General features: G+C 48.5%; 1 protein-coding gene across 3 annotated transcripts in view; it reads left to right on the top strand.

Annotated features, from left to right (window-relative positions):
* Positions 1-12,759, top strand: part of NFYC (nuclear transcription factor Y subunit gamma) — a 31,159-nt gene extending 18,400 nt beyond the window's left edge. For 2 of the 3 annotated variants that reach the window (XM_065697457.1, XM_065697459.1), the window contains exons 4-10: positions 436-549; positions 2,720-2,815; positions 6,215-6,388; positions 6,714-6,872; positions 10,317-10,424; positions 11,176-11,235; positions 11,861-12,759. In XM_065697457.1, coding sequence (XP_065553529.1) covers positions 436-549; positions 2,720-2,815; positions 6,215-6,388; positions 6,714-6,872; positions 10,317-10,424; positions 11,176-11,235; positions 11,861-11,980 — 831 coding nt within the window. In that variant the 3' untranslated portion in view covers positions 11,981-12,759. The remainder of the gene's footprint in view (positions 1-435; positions 550-2,719; positions 2,816-6,214; positions 6,389-6,713; positions 6,873-10,316; positions 10,425-11,175; positions 11,236-11,860) is intronic. The other variant, XM_065697460.1, reaches the window with a different exon arrangement.
* Positions 12,760-15,529: the final 2,770 nt, after the last annotated feature.

Below are 15,529 nucleotides of genomic sequence, written 5' to 3'. Positions count from 1 at the left end.
CCTGGAATCCCAGGTTGGAAGGGACCTCAAGGATCATCTGGTCCAACCTAGCTAGGCAATGCATGACCTAGACTAGATGGCCCAGCACCCTGTCCAGTGAATCTTAAAAGTGTTCAGTGTTGGGGAGTTACCACTTCCCTCAGGAGATTATTCCAGGTTGTTCTAACTGGGAAAAATTTTCCTCTTGTGTCCAGTCAGAATCTCCCCTGGAATAGCTTGTGCCCATCACCCCTTGTCTGTTCCATGTGACCCCTTGTGCAAAGGGAGTTCCCATCTTCTTTATAGTCATCCTTCAGAGACTTCTAAGGTCTCCATGACCTCATGGAGCTGACATTTGACCAGAGCAAGCAGACTTGGGAGCAAACTTTAGATGCTGAGTCCTGTCCGCAGTGTGTTTAACTGGAATGTGGTGACTCTTTGGGACTCTGATTGCAGATGATCAGTGCAGAAGCTCCGGTGCTGTTCGCAAAGGCTGCCCAGATATTCATAACAGAACTGACTCTGCGAGCATGGATACACACAGAGGATAACAAGCGCAGGACACTGCAGGTAACAGAGCTGCTCCCACCCAGCCTTCAGCTGCCTCACCAACTTTCCAGCTCTTTGTTTCCGTAATATGAAGCATGTTTTGTGGACAGTACCTTTAGTGTCTGTGTTTACCAGTACAAACCTGGGTACCATGCACAAGGCACAGTGCAACTGAAATGCTGTAAGCAGCAACAGCAAAACCAAACCGGAGCTGCAGCTGTGAGCTAACTGTGACCTGCTGTGAGGACTCAGGTAGCTGTGGTGGTCAACTTGTGGTTGATTCGGTTTTTAGTAGTAGTTCTAATGTAAACCTGTAGATGGTTGTGTGGATAAATCGAGATGAAAACAAAAATACCCTCCTGCAGAACAGGTGACTGCTTCTTCTGGATTGAGGGGCCCTCAATAATAGTCATATTTTAGTGGTTCAGGAGTGAACTGTAACTCTCTAAGGTTTTGTTTGGGTCTTCTTCCATTAATTTTTAGTCTGGCATGTTGACTAGAAGTAATTGAAACTACACCAACAATCAGTTCAGGCCTTCAGATCAGAGGTGAGAAATTTAGGACTATGTCATGCTCCTGTACCCTGGTACTGAGATTGCTGTGGTGGCAAGGAGACACCTGATTTCAGTCTAAAGTTGTCCTATTGGATGGGCATCCAGCCACTCAATCATCACTAAACTGGGCTAATGCTACTTGTTTAATTCAGGTTTTAACACAGTCACTGTCAGAGGATGTGTTCGGTAGGCATTCCAGGATCAAGGTGCTTTAAGTGCTGACTTGGGCACTTCCTCTTAACAGTTTTCAAGCTTGGATGGGTCCATTTATTTCAGAATCGTACTTAAAACCTGATCCTAACATGCAAGACCTTGAATTGTCTCAGGTTTTGTTCCTGTCTTGCCTTCCCCAGCAGCTGCTCTCCACATGGTCAGTCCAGCTGCAGAAATGCAGTTGCTGCTTGTCAAGTACTTGGGAAGAAAACTTGGGGTGGTCTGAGTTATGGAAGTGTATTCCCAAGGAGATTGGATTGAACCCAGTTCTCAGCAGGTAGAATGGAACAGGAGCCGTGTCTGTTCGGGCCAAGTTTTCTTCCTGGTGAAGACACTTCTGTAACACGTGCTGCCTGCAGAACAAAAGAAGTCTCTCAGGCTTTGTGTGTGATCACTCTTTGGCAGTTAAATGCCAAAGGCGGTGTGAGGTTTAGAAATGTCAACTAGCACAGAGTGAGAGGGTTGATGGTCTTTCAGATTTCACCTCATCAGGCAGCATGGGCATCTGTGTCTCAAATCTTGTTCATATACATGTATATATATAATATACATATATGCTTTACAGATTTATCTTCAGCTAATGAGACTTTTAACAGCTTGTTCAATTAGCCCAGCTTCTTAAAAAGGCTTGCAGGGGTTTTAAAATGACACAGTACTTCTTTTGTTGTGGTTTTATCAAGAAATTCAGCTTTTTTTATCATGGAGGTTGTTTAGGATCTTAAACATATACATTTAAGTGATGACTTATTGCTGGGTTACTGTTTATGCAGGTCCTTAATGCTTTGACCTAATGCTATTCTTTAGATTTCTTTTTCAGGCACAATATGAAAGCAAAGTTACAAGCTGCTTGGAGCAGACATTTACCTTGCCAGTTTTTCACAGAAGCTCATTGGCTCTTGCACATCCTTTTTCTGATACATGTTTGGCCAGTTTGCTGAGTGTGTTTAAATCTTCATGCTTTCTTCTACCCATTTTGCCCATCCACATGCTGAAGCTTGTTCTCAACATCTCTTGGGATTCCCCTGCCTTGAATAAGATCCTGTAATACTCAATTTTTTTCTTTCTTTTAATCCCTGCCCAGCTCGGAGGCTCTGCAGATGTTGCTCCATGGAGCAGCCATCCAGCAAAGCTTCATTTTAGCTCACTTTGGGGTTTTAAAATGTTTTTTTAGAAGAATTTGCCCTGTTTTTTAATGTGCTAAAAGGCTTATGGTGGTTGTCATGAGCCCTCAGTGGTGAATTACAGCTGTAATATTGTGGACAGCCTGATGGGGCCTGGTGGGTGAGTAGATGACTGTAAAAGCACCTTCTGTTGCGCATCTTGGAGGCCTCATTTGACTCAGTGATAAAGCTCTAACTTTAGTTATCCAGAGACAAACCTGACTTCTAAAGCTGAAGAATGTCTTTCTCTGTTTTTTTTTCTAGAGGAATGACATTGCCATGGCCATTACAAAGTTTGACCAGTTTGACTTTCTTATTGATATTGTTCCAAGAGACGAGCTGAAGCCTCCAAAGCGTCAGGTGAGACACAGACAGGCCTTATGGCTTGTCCTTTCCTTGGGGTGACTTCAGTCTGTAGTTAAACAGAGTCGATAAAACAGTACAGGATCAGATTAAACATGAGGTTTGTGCCTCTCTCTTTTACATGTGTATTTCCAGTAGTTTTCATGTTCTTCAGATTTTTAATAGAAATAGAGCTTGAGAGGAGATTAACAGAAGTCAGACATGGGGACAAAAACTACTAAATAGTTCTCATACCCAATATTGCCAGTGTTAAAGAACTAACTTTAGAAAGTGTGCTGAAGCTGCATCCTTTGACTTGTAAAGGGAGAAGAAGGCTCCTTTGCTTCTGCTTCCTTTGGGGCAGTCCTGGCTACTGTAAACATCCTTGACTGGAAGCTTTAAGGTGTTAAGGGGGCTTTCAGTCGGATGTTTACAGCAGCAGGCTGCCACGCTCATCTGAGCACAGGGTCTTTGAAATTTCACACGCTGCTTGTTTTAAAAAGCACTTGTTTCCTCCATGCTTGAGACAGTGCTGAAAAGGCAATGAGGTGGGGTTGAAGCTCGGTCTTGCTGCTTCAAATGCAGCTCCTGGTGGACTCATTTCTCTCCTTCACCTAAAAACTTGGTGTTTTGCTGCTGAAAGGTCACCAGTTCAGTGATTGTTACAATTCCTTCAACTAGTTTGCTGCTGCTTTGGAAGGTTTGCAGTGTGTTAGTCTTTGAAAAAATCCAAGGTGGTCCTTTAGCTTCCCGAGTGAGTGCTACTGGAGAAGCTGGAAAACATCTTCTGCCAAGGAAAACACTTTTGTGTCACAATCTAGGCAGGACAGTCCATGCCGCTGCTGCAGTCAGCTGGGGTTAAAGTGAGCAGCATCCCAAGGCTTCATTCCGGGGGTGCTTGGAGCTCTGTTCTGCACATACAGGGAGCATCACATGCAGGAGCATGGCACAATTCCTTCCTCGCATTCCCTATTTTCTCCCTGCAGCAGAGATCATTTAGCCAAAGATCATGAGTTCTGTATTACATCAAAAATGAAGCAGCAGCCTGCACAGCTGCTCTTGATGCTTCACTTCACGGGGGGGAAAGAAAACCCACGTTTGGTCTGTTCTGCTCTGTAAGCAGCCTGAGATAGCACAGGTTAATTCTGGCATTGCAGATTCAGTTCTTTTAGGTGCTTCATTTGGTTATTCTACTTTGTAGAGCTATTTTTAGAAGTACTCCATGTTTGGGAGGGAGAACATTGCCCATATCTTCTCTTTGCTGGCGTTTTTTGACTCACATCAGAATGTTCTGATTATGGAACATTTGAGTTCTGCATTCACATGAATGCCTGAAGTATTTTAGTAGTGTGCTAGATGCATGTAGGTTGCTTGGTTAACGTGTCTTGATGATACATCAGTCTTTTGTATTGCACAGCATCAGCAGTGAAACACTGCTGGGTTTTGGTTTGAAAAAGGCTTTAGAGATCTGTCTGTCACTGATACATCCACTGGCTGTGAACACTGCTGTGTCACGAGAAATGCTTCTGATGGAAGGGATGTTTAATGAAGAAGCAGCTGCCTGATAAGAATGTAGTTAGGACTTTGCAGTGGAAAACACTCCTTTGCCTCAAGAGCGTTGAAAAGTGGCTGCCCATGGGCTGGCAGCCTGCACCTCTGCCTGGAGGCACAGTCTGTGTTTTCTCTCTACCAGTGTTTGACAAGTTAGTGGTAGTTACATGGAAGAGCTGGGAATGAAACCATCACTGTTATGTTGCTCTGGTAACTGAAGCCATGGCTGGAAAATAAAAGATGCAAACGACGTGATACAACGTAGTTGAAGCCGATTTGGATTTAAAGCCATTTTTGCCTGTAGCAAATGCAGCTTAGCCTGGAATAGATGCTTACAGAAGTATTCAGTTGCTTTAGTTGTTATGGGATTCAGCTAGGAATGAAGGGTTGGAGCACTCTAGAAATAACATGTCTGAGGACTGGGCTATACAGAAGCAGCCACAGCTCTCCGGTGCATGCAGTTTGTGGTTGACTGAGATATACCCTGTTGAATATATATTTTATATTTGTTATTAATCCCTCCCCAAAGAATTTGATGAAGCAAATAGGAAGCAAATCAGCAAGCTCCCATATGTAGGAAGTGTGATGAGTGTCTGATTGCAGTGGTATGCAGTACCATGGGATAGTGCCAATGTTTGCTCTGAGAGCCAAGCTTAGAAGTTGCATCTTGATTACAGCCAACTGTGAGCAGCTTCATCTTCAGGGGGTGATTTTCTGTAGGCTGTTAAAAGCCTCCCAATAGTAAGTCTTTCCTTTAGTTGCTGTCTCTGAGAGACCTGCATCTAAGCAAACAGGCTCTTTTACTCAAGCCTGATGCCCATCTAGCCAGCATGTATTGATCTTGTGTAATGTGGATTTTTCTTCTCCTGTCCAGTTGGATATACTGAAGGTAACCCATGAACAAGCCTCATTTAACACAGGGGAGCCAAGCAGCCTGGTGTAAGTGTGAACTACCATGTTGTAGCACGTGTAAACATCCTACACTCTCAGCTGTGAACTCGAGGTGGCTGGGAGAGGATTGTTTACGCCTTCTGCCATGGAGTGAACATCTGTGTCCGCAGCTTCCGTGTGTGCAGGATCCGGCTACTCCTCTCAGGAGCTTAAGAGTTTGGCTTCTTGAGCGTTAACAGCTTGCACTTCACATCAGCTCTGAAAATCCATTTCTGTGCCTAAAACACTGTTAATCACAAGGGGCTTTTCCCTTCTAAAGACATACTTAAATAAAACAAACTAGCAGCATTTCAGCCTGTGCCTCTGACAGTGAGCTAGAGCAGAGCCTTTTGTTTCTTCACACTGTTGAGATACTCCCGCCACCAGCAGAATCAGCCTGTTAAGTTATGGTACAAGATTAAATTGTTACCATTCTGGAGAAGCTGGATTTAAATAAAGGCACAACAGGGTACATCAAGTCCATGGCTTTTATTCCCGGGGGTTTAATGTTGGAGCTAGATTGAGATTTGTGTTAGGCTAAGATGAGGGTTTGGTAACGGATGAGGCTTCATAAGTCTTCTGGTGCATTTGCGATTCATTCTGAGTTAAGGTAACAGGTGATGATAGAATTCATTGGTAAGGAGTTGTGTGGATTTCAGCTGTGGTAATTTTATTCATTTGCTTCTCTTAATGAAATTTTTGACTGCATATTATACAGAGGGTATTGGAAATGGTTTTGATACCCCCATAGCTGGAATAAATAAGAAAACCCTATTTTGATTTATTGTTTCATATTTATTTGGTTAAACTGTTTCAAACGAGGTATTAAAGGTATTTTCCCGTAGATTATGTTTAGGGGGCAGATGTTTCAGCTGGGGAGGGCTTGGATATGGACCTGTTCCCTCTCTGTTTACCTGGCTTTTACTTCTGCTGCAGGAAGAGGTACGTCAGGCTGTGACCCCAGCTGAGCCCGTGCAGTATTACTTCACCCTTGCCCAGCAGCCTGCTGCAGTGCAGGTTCAGGGGCAGCAGCAAGGACAACAGACCACCACGTCTACAACTACCATCCAGCCAGGACAGATCATCATCGCCCAGCCTCAGCAAGGGCAGGTGAGCCATGAGCAGCATTGAGAGGCTCTGCAGGTCAGTGTAGCTGGTGAAACCCTCACCTCACCCGTGTGTGTACTGCAGTGTCCTGATCTCACTGCTCAGAACAGCCAGTATAGGCCAGAAGTGTGTGTTCTGTGCACAACCAGGTGTTCAGATATCTCACTAACAAGGGTCTTCTAGGTCGTGGCTTCCGTTTGTGGTGCTTTATGGATCAACGAGTAACAGTTGGTCTAGGAAGCAATCTGTCTGTTGCAATCTTTGTATCCTGTGGCTGTTTCGCTTATGTTCAGTCCTTGCTTGGTCCTTATCCTTCTTTTGAATGCAGACAACCCCTGTGACGATGCAGGTCGGAGAAGGCCAGCAGGTACAGATAGTGCAGGCCCAGCCACAAGGCCAGAGCCAGCAGGCTCAGAGCGGGACGGGGCAGACCATGCAAGTCATGCAGCAGATCATCACCAACACAGGAGAAATCCAGCAAATCCCGGTAAGGCTTTGCCAGGAGAAATGTCTCACAGTGTTGAGAGCAAACTGTCTGCTGGTGTTCTGGCACAAGACTGCAGACGTGTGCTTTTTTAACTGGAAGAGGAAGTTTGGATTGAGTGGTGTGTTTCCTGCACTTAGAGAGGAAAACTAACCAGGTGTGACATGAAGAGGGAAATAAATCTACCCACTAGTGTAGACACATTGCCCACCCTCAGCACTTGCCCCTGAGTGAAATAGCTATGATTAGGAAGCAATAAGTATTTCCTGGATAAACCTCAGTTCTTTACTCCAGCATGGTTTCAATAAAGCATAATTGACTTCTTTTGCCTTTACTTGGTTCTGCCTCTGCAATCTGAAGTCATGACTGGGCAGACTGAGTGGGAAAGGTGCCATATGTGAGTTATTAATAAACTTCTATGTTATAAGAAATATTTCTACAAGTACTTTGGGCTGGTTGAAGGAACAGCTTTGCAAAGCCAGAAGATACTTCTTCACTTTCACATCAATATAGACTTGCTGTGCCTGTAAGAAAAGCATTTTGAGTACCCACCATCAGCAGTGACATTCTGGCATGTGTCCTAGGTAAACATGTGGGTCAAAAAAGTCACATTTTTCCCCCCTCTGTGTAACTTCCATTCACAACAAAGCCAGGTCTTTTGGTTCCCATCTGGAAAATTTCACACCTCTTAAAGAAAAATCTGTACAGTTGTGTGTACTTAACCAGCAGCCAAAGGTCAGAGCGAGTGACCATGACCAACATTTCACTTTGCCTTTGATTTCTGTTATTAAGCTGAGCTTTCACAGCAGTGCTGCTCTTCAAGACTTGCAGAGCTTCCCTTGCTATGGCTGGAAAAGCTTGTGCTTTGTCACAGCATCTTGAAGAAAGTTTCGGTTGTGGGTGTTGTCAGATTTTTCCTACCCACTTCCAAATTCTTTTCACCTCTTGAAGTCTCCAACTAATTCCTACTGCTTGGCTTAAGGTGTTGGTCAGAAAGGAAGTGAATTGCTTGTCAAATACGGTGCTTTACTACAGGCAACCTTTTTCTTCCCTGTGCTCTTCTCTCCCTTTCTTTGTACACCTTTCTTCCTTCCTTTCTTATGAAAGTCTCTCTGAGATACATATTCTACAGAGCATTTTGGAAAGAGATCTCCACCTCCAGCTTCAGGGAGTCCATCAGAACAGCACTGAACATTGCAGCATCCTCCTTTGGCTCAGCAGTAAAAGGAACAGTTCAGTCTTGTTTTCCAGCTGTCTCCAGTGAATTCTGTAGCTCACTAAAAGGAGGAGGATTGGACGTCTACTAGGAGAAGGGATTCTTTATAGGGAGGGGGCTGTAACCTGCTGAAAGAACTGTTCTCTGCCTAGGTGGATCCCACTGCAAGTGGTCCCATGTTTTAGGAGTGTGAGACTGGAGGCTCTTCTCTAGTGTCTGCTTTTGGCCAAGCATGTGTTTCTACTTTCCTCTTGCTTGAGAGCATCTAAGAGCAGGTAGCTGGTCCTCAGAAGCTCCTTACACTGCTGAGTGTGATACCTTTTGTCTTTGGGAGCACTTGAGTCTTTGACAATTGTAGGACTCTGAAACAGAGCAACTTTGGAGCAGTGTCTTAATGAAACAGTCAATTCACACTTCTGGATCTAGCAGAGATGCTGTTTGCACTGTAATTAAGAGGATTTTTCTTAATTGCAACATGTTGAAGAATCAAGTTTGTGCTGAAGGAAGCATCTTCCCATTGCTCACTTCAGAGAGTGAAGTAAAATAGGACATGGAGCTGTGCATTCACTACAGGAGCTTTGTAATGTCCTGACCTGTTTGATTTATGAGAATTTCAGCCCTTGGTCTCTTCAGCGCTGCTGCCTGTTCTGCTCTTCCTGCTGTGCTTGTCTGATTTTTCCCTTGGGTTTCCTTTCTCTCTTGTTGTAGTTAGTGCTGTCTTCTCATAGTTCCTTTTCTCTCTGGTATGTGTTGGGGTTTAGCAAAGAATCTTTCGTAAAGCTAATGTGACAGCTTACAACTCTCATGAAGCTGGTCGTGCCTCTGGCAACTGCAGGAGAGTCGAAAGAATCTCACCAACGTTCTCTGCTGGTTTCCCACATGCTCCTGATCCCATGTACACATCTTTGCTGCGATTTACTGGTTAGGACCATGGGTTGCCTGTGGAGAGGTGACTGACTTACAAACTGAGACAACCTGGGAGAAAGTGTGTGCATCAGTGAAATGGTCATCACTTGTTTGACTACATTAATTTTGTTTGAAACTTAACCAGTGTCTCACCAGACCTCGCTGGGCTTTGGAGCTGGCTCTCATTGCTGACAGAACACTCTCTGAATCGCTTTTCACCCGTTCAGTTCATGGTGTAGTTAAAATGGAAGCAGGAAGCCCCCAGTGTGAAAAACAAAATCTGCTGGCAGATCTCAGTGCAGAAACAAATTCTTTATTGAAATGTTGATGTTCATGTGGAGTTTATTTGCTCTTGAAATAATCTTGGAGCTTTTAGCCACGGCTGGTGAAGTCAGCAGCCTCTGTGTAAATGCCAAGACCGGGTTCTAGGCACTTGAACTTCTGTCAGCGAGCAGTTTGTGAAGTATTTTGTATGTCCTTCTTTCCCCTTTGTAAAAGGAAGAAAACTCAAAACCTTTTTGTGTATATAATTAACAGTAAGACATCTAAATGTCCTGAAGTTAAATAACACAAAATGAAAAACTCAACTGTAGTATCAATCATGCTGTGACCCTTTTATTGCTTCTCAGATGTGTATTAGCTGTTTGTATCACAGGTTAGCATGATGACAATGTCTTCGTATCCCACACCCATAAGCATCTCACCTTGCAAGATCAGGGTTGTAGGAAGTAAATTTGTGTTTCAATGTTATACACAAAGCATCAACAAAGTGCCGGCCTTTGCCAGGTGGGGGTTGATGTATATTGGCGGAGAGCTGCATTAAAAGCTTCCAAATATATCTTTGGGTTTTGTCATCTCTGCTGTCTTTATTTATGTGAAAATATCCCATATATTCTGTAATATTTCTTTGGCAGGATATGATAGGAGTGTCATTATGTGCAGCTAGCTCCTAACAGCTTTCTTTATGTGAAGTGCTGCATCAAAGTAGTAACTCAGTTCTCGTAACCAAAAAGAAGTGGTCTCAAAGCTTGCTGAAATGGAGCAGTTAATGTGCTTCAGCTGCTAACTGACCACCCCCATTCTGGAGCAAGAGGTAACATTGGGCTTCCTCAGGGGTTTATGTTAGGAATGTGCAGTTCTGTGGAGCTCACTCTTGCTTGGCAGGGTCCGTGGTAGTTAGTCATCTAAACCGTTAATCAAGCGAAGCTTCCCGGTGTCATCTGTTACTCTGGCTCCTGTTGTGGAAACAAGAAGGGAGGTTTGTGTGTTTCAGGTTACAGCTACCTGTTTAATTTTCTTTCCCTGCCCCCTCCACTTGTCTCCAGGTTCAGTTGAATGCTGGCCAGCTGCAGTATATCCGCTTAGCCCAACCTGTGTCAGGCACCCAGGTAGTCCAGGGGCAGATCCAGACGCTTGCAACCAATGCACAGCAGGTATGCACGGGAACAGCAGGGCTGACATGAACTGGTAAAGTGTTGTTCCCTAGCTCCTGAAACTGCAAATCCCAGTCAAATTTGCCAACTCTTGGGCTAGGTTTCCTGCATTTCTTTTTCTTCCCTTTACGTTCATCAGAATAATGAAGCAAGGAGCGTAGAGGAAGCCTCCTTTACCTGTACGTGAAAGGTGCATGCATATATGTGCGTGTGTGTGTGTGTATGTGTGTCTCACTGTACAAAGCTCACGCTGCTTCTGAGCTGGTTGCCTTGTAAAACTCCAGTTCATCAACCTTCTCTTTACTTCTGCTCCTTCTGGCTGGGTGAGGGAGAAGCAGCTGTGCAGACTCTCAGGGAAGCTGTTTCAGAGGTGAAACATCAAGACCAGCGTTGCTGCCAGAAGGTTCTCTCATGTTCTTGTTGAGGCTGGTCTCTTAAGGGATTCTTCTCTGCCTTCAGAGGATTGGAAGGCTGCTGCTTTTCTGTGATCCTGGAGGCCACGTTCTAAGTCAGAGAGGAGATGCTTGTGTCTGGTTTGGAAGGCCTGAATCCCTTTGTCCTTTGTTCTTGACTTGCCATTAGCACCAGCATGACTTTGGGCTGGTGGCATAAGCTGTATCTTGCCACATGGTGGGGTAATGATGTTTGAAAGAGTCTAAAAGCTCTTGAAAAGCAGCAGCACAATATTGTTAGTGGGGTTCTGACCTTCTGCAAAGTGCTGTCAATGATCATCCTTCTCTTATCCTTGTAGATAACACAGACAGAAGTCCAGCAAGGGCAGCAGCAGTTCAGCCAGTTCACAGACGGACAGGTAAGAACTTGGGAGTCCCTGGGTCCTACACCCTTTTGAAGTCAAGGGCTAGAAAGACTGTCCAGAAATCTGCATGTTCTAGCAAATCTGCTCCTCCTGGTAAAACCCTGCTACTGCTGGCAAGTCCTGACCAGGAGCAAGGTAAGTGGATGTTGTGCCAATCTTAATTCAGGTGCATTCCCTGTGTTCTGCTGCCTTTACTCTTCAGTTAATCCAGTCCCTTGCACTCTGGGTGGGATCTGTTTTAGTCCTAACCAGCTCAGTCTGGGCATCGAGGCCAGGTTGAATGGGGCTTGGAGCAATCTGCTCTAGTGGAAGGTGTCCCTGCCCATGGCAGGGAGTTTGAACTGGGTGACCTTTAAGGTCCCTTCAACCCAAACGAGTCTGGGATTCTGTGATCAGAAATTCACAGGGTGACTTTGTTAGGATTTAGCGGCAAATGTCTCGCAGTGATTTCATGGCCTGTTTTTTTCAGGGGGATGGATTTTGCTTGGACCTGCAAGTTGTTGTTAAGGCCACCTCTAAATTTGTGGGGTTAATGCACCGTGTTCTGCTCAGAGGGAGCTGGCACTGGGTATGATGAGAACTGACAGTCATTTCTTTCCCCTCTTTCCATCTCTGCCAGCAACTTTATCAGATCCAGCAAGTGACCATGCCTGCAGGCCAGGACATCACCCAGCCCATGTTCATCCAGTCCACCAATCAGACCTCAGATGGCCAAGCCACACAAGTGACAGGGGACTGAGCAGGGACCTTGGAGCAAGTTGCCTCTGTGTAGGAGGGAGCACGTACCAGCTTGACATGTGCCATCCCGCCCTGGTCTGATGAATACATCTGCTTCTGTGTCTCTGTACTCGGTATTAAGCCTATAGTAGGCTGCGGTCTCCGGTGCACTGTACACCTTCCTCTGGTGGGTATGAGGGAATATCCAACAGACACTGCCAAGAATGCAATATTTTTATTTTTAGAAATCAATATTTCTGTGTATTCAGCTGCTTGTTCAAACCCATAAAACCTGAAAGAGAACTCATCAGAAGGAGTTTGTAGCATCTCATTGAACAGCAACAACGTGTAAAACGTTTTTATCTAGTACAATTATTAAAGGGTGCTGCATCTGGTTTGTTGTAAGAGCTTCATTCCCAGTATTCTGTTTGTGTTTTCTCTCTGACTAGAGCTAGTTTCAGTCCTCCCATCTCAGTGGTTTGTTAGGGGAGTGGGGGGAGTGTGTGTGTTAGATTTTCCTCTCCTGCCTCCTTTTTTGGTAAGCCAGAGCATTGGCTACATGCAGCTCGAGGGCAGGGAGCAGGGGAGGAGTAATTAAAGTGAAAACAAATAAACCCCATTCCTTGTATTATGACTGTATTTTCTAAGGGCAAAAGATTCTTTAATTTGGCCTGGTTTATTCCAGGAACACTAATGGAAGTGTGGACAAACCCCAGCCCTGCTGTCAACTGTTGTACCAGCTGCAGTCCCTGCATGTAATATAAGCTTCATAAAATGAAATAAATCTCCTTTGTAAGATAACGTGTGTGCTTTCTTTAAGCCCCAGGGCCTGGTGTCAACCTGCCAAGCAAAGAGCATCCTGAATCCCTGGAAAATAGCCCACTGAAGTAGTGAAACCAGCAACAGCGTTTAAGGGTGGGCTGGATGAGGGCTCAAATGGGGAGGTGGGGGTTCTGTGGCTGCCTCCCACAGCAAGGGGGGCTCCATGCACTGATCAGTGGCTGAGTGCAGGCCTCCAGCTGCAGGTGCTGTGGCTGCACCGCCTCTCCCTGCAGCTTCCCTGCTCATCCAGGAGCAGGGAAGGCGTTTGGGGCGGGTTTAACAGAACACACTGCGAGTACCCCAGTGGCACTGGGTCACTGCGTCTCACTCAGGTCTTAGCTCATCATGGGTGTGAGTCTAACTGAGAACCTCACGCTGTGACACAGTTGGCACTTGGTCCAGGAGTGGCTCTGTGGCTTCGTGCGGCGCCTGCCGGGACCGGTGCCAGCACCGGCTCCTGCTGCTCGCTGCCAGCAGCACTCAGCGTGCTGTGGTTTCACAGCGGGGAGAAGCCTTGGCCCATCTGTGTCATGCTCTCCCTGCCAGTGCCCAGGGACCCGGGGTGAGGAGCAGCCCTGGGTGCCCCTTGTCCTGCTTGAGGAAGGAAAACTCCTCTCCAGCCCTTCGCTGATGCAAACTGCTCATCCGGACCTGCCTCTTCCAGTTGGCCGTGGGACCTTGCTGCACGGGCTGCACCTCCTGGCCTTTGTAAGTGTTCATTTACTTGGTTTTAAGTGTTTTCCCTGGCCCTGCAGTGCCTGCGAGCCAGCAGCGGGATGATGCAGCCAGGCGCCTTCCCAGGCACCATCACCCAGAGGCAGGGCTCTGGGGGAGCATCTCCTGTGCATGGAAAAGATGGAACTTGGGGGGGGGGAAAGTGCATCTCGCATGAAAGCCCCGTGCTTGGGACCGGCCGCGAGAGGGCACCTGTGAGCGCTGCGCCGGGGAAGCGGTTGGAATGGCTCACATTTCAGTAGGAATAAACCGCTTAAAGGGCGGAAAATGGGAGTGAGGCGCTGCTCCTGAAGGGAGAGGGGTTTCCGACGACAGTCTCTGTCTCTAGCTGACGGGGACGCTGCCTCTGACCCGTTCGGTATCGCCTCGATGGTCGCAGACAGATCCCGCTCTGAAGTGTGGGAATTTAACGGGCAGTTAATGCTGGTTGTGTTAATGTTTAGCTAATAGTGCAGATAAGGCTCTGCGAGGCTCCAGAGTGCCCTCGCTTGCTTGAACAAGTATTTCAGGGGGAGGGAACAGCGTGTTTTGGAGAGAGCTGACCTCGGTTGTCCGCCCCAGCTCGGTGAACATTGGGTGTTAATGGGAGCCAGATCTCCTGCATGAGGACCTTGGTTATCTTCCGAGGGAGCCTGATGGCAAATGGGGTGATGGGCAGCGATGGAGGAGGACGGGTGCGCTCCCAAGGGCTGAGGGACATGTGGGGCCCTCTGCAGGGGGTGCTGAGGAGGTGGCAGGGCCAAGACGCCTCCAGGGACCCGGGGGGGTGAAAGCTGATGAGGAAGCAGCGGTTTGAGTTTCTGTTTCTCCTCAGGGCTGATGAGCTCAGCACAAGCCGCACGGCTGGGGTCGGTGCTGGTGGGGTCGGTGCTGGTGGGGTTTGGTGCTTGGCCAACCCTCGCCCAAGGGCTGGGGTGAAGCTGCCCCCTCGCAGCCTCTCCTGATGCAGGGCCTGGGCTCCCACCTGCAGCAGGAAGCGTTCCCTTGGGGAGCAGCCCTGGAGCTTCCCTGCTGCGGGCATTTCCTGCATCTTCCCGGGAGGAATCTGGGTGCGAACCGTGCTGGAGCTGCCGAGCCGCGGCCGCAGAGCCGCGGAGCTCTCCTGAAGCCCTCATCCCCGCTTCCTTCCTCGCCTTTGGAGCCGGGGAGCGGAGCCGAGGCCCTGACCCGTCCCCTGCAGGCAGCGCTGCGGCGGAAGCGTCCCGGTTCCTCCCGCGGGGCCGCTCCGGGCCCTGCCCCAGCTCCCGGCGGTGCTGGCTCCGCCTCGAGCGCGGGGTCAGCGCAGGCGAGAGCCGGCAGGGCCCCGCTGCAGCGCCGGGACCGGGCCGGGGCAGAGCAGCCCCGCTGCTCCCGAGGCTTCCCCCGGCGGGACGGAGCCCTCGGAGCGCCCCAGCCTCTTGGTGGTCGGAGCGGGTGCGAGCAGCGAGCCAGGAGCTCACGGCGCTGGGTCGGGGCCAAGCCTCGGCACAAGCCGGTGCTCCGCAGCCTCCCCGTGCCGCCGCCACCGCTGCTGCTGTCCCCGGGGCTCGCCGGCTCCTGGGGCACCGCCAGCACCGGGTCCCCTGAGGCCTCGTCCGTGTCTCGCTGTCCCGGCCACCAAGGGCCGATCCCATCGCCCCGGCACGGAGGGCGCTGCCTGCATCCTCCCCACCGCGATGCCACCCCCAGTGTCCCCCCACCCCCAGGCTGCCAGACGGAGGCTTTGCCCCGGTGCTGGGCTCGCCCCGCTCCCGCCTGCCCCGCTCCCAGCCCGCGGCCCTGCGGCCGCATACCAGGACTGCAAAACTTACTGGAAATCCGGTGGATGCAAATCCCGGCCTCCCGCCCGTGCCAGGAACCGGAGCTGCAGCCCCGAGGGGCTCCGAGCACGCCGCCCCCCCGCCCGCCACCGCCCGGCCTCGGGAATCCTCTGCAGCGCCGCATGAGAAGGGTGGGACCCCGGGCTGGCTCCGCAGAACCTCACCGGTTCTGAGGGATGGGTCAGCGCCGTGCGGTTCAGGCTCCCTGGCTCCAT

The sequence above is a fragment of the Lathamus discolor genome, chromosome 18 (genome assembly GCF_037157495.1).
Source record: "Lathamus discolor isolate bLatDis1 chromosome 18, bLatDis1.hap1, whole genome shotgun sequence".
NCBI classification, from domain to species: domain Eukaryota; kingdom Metazoa; phylum Chordata; class Aves; order Psittaciformes; family Psittacidae; genus Lathamus; species Lathamus discolor.
This window is presented reverse-complemented; position numbering and strand designations above follow the sequence as displayed.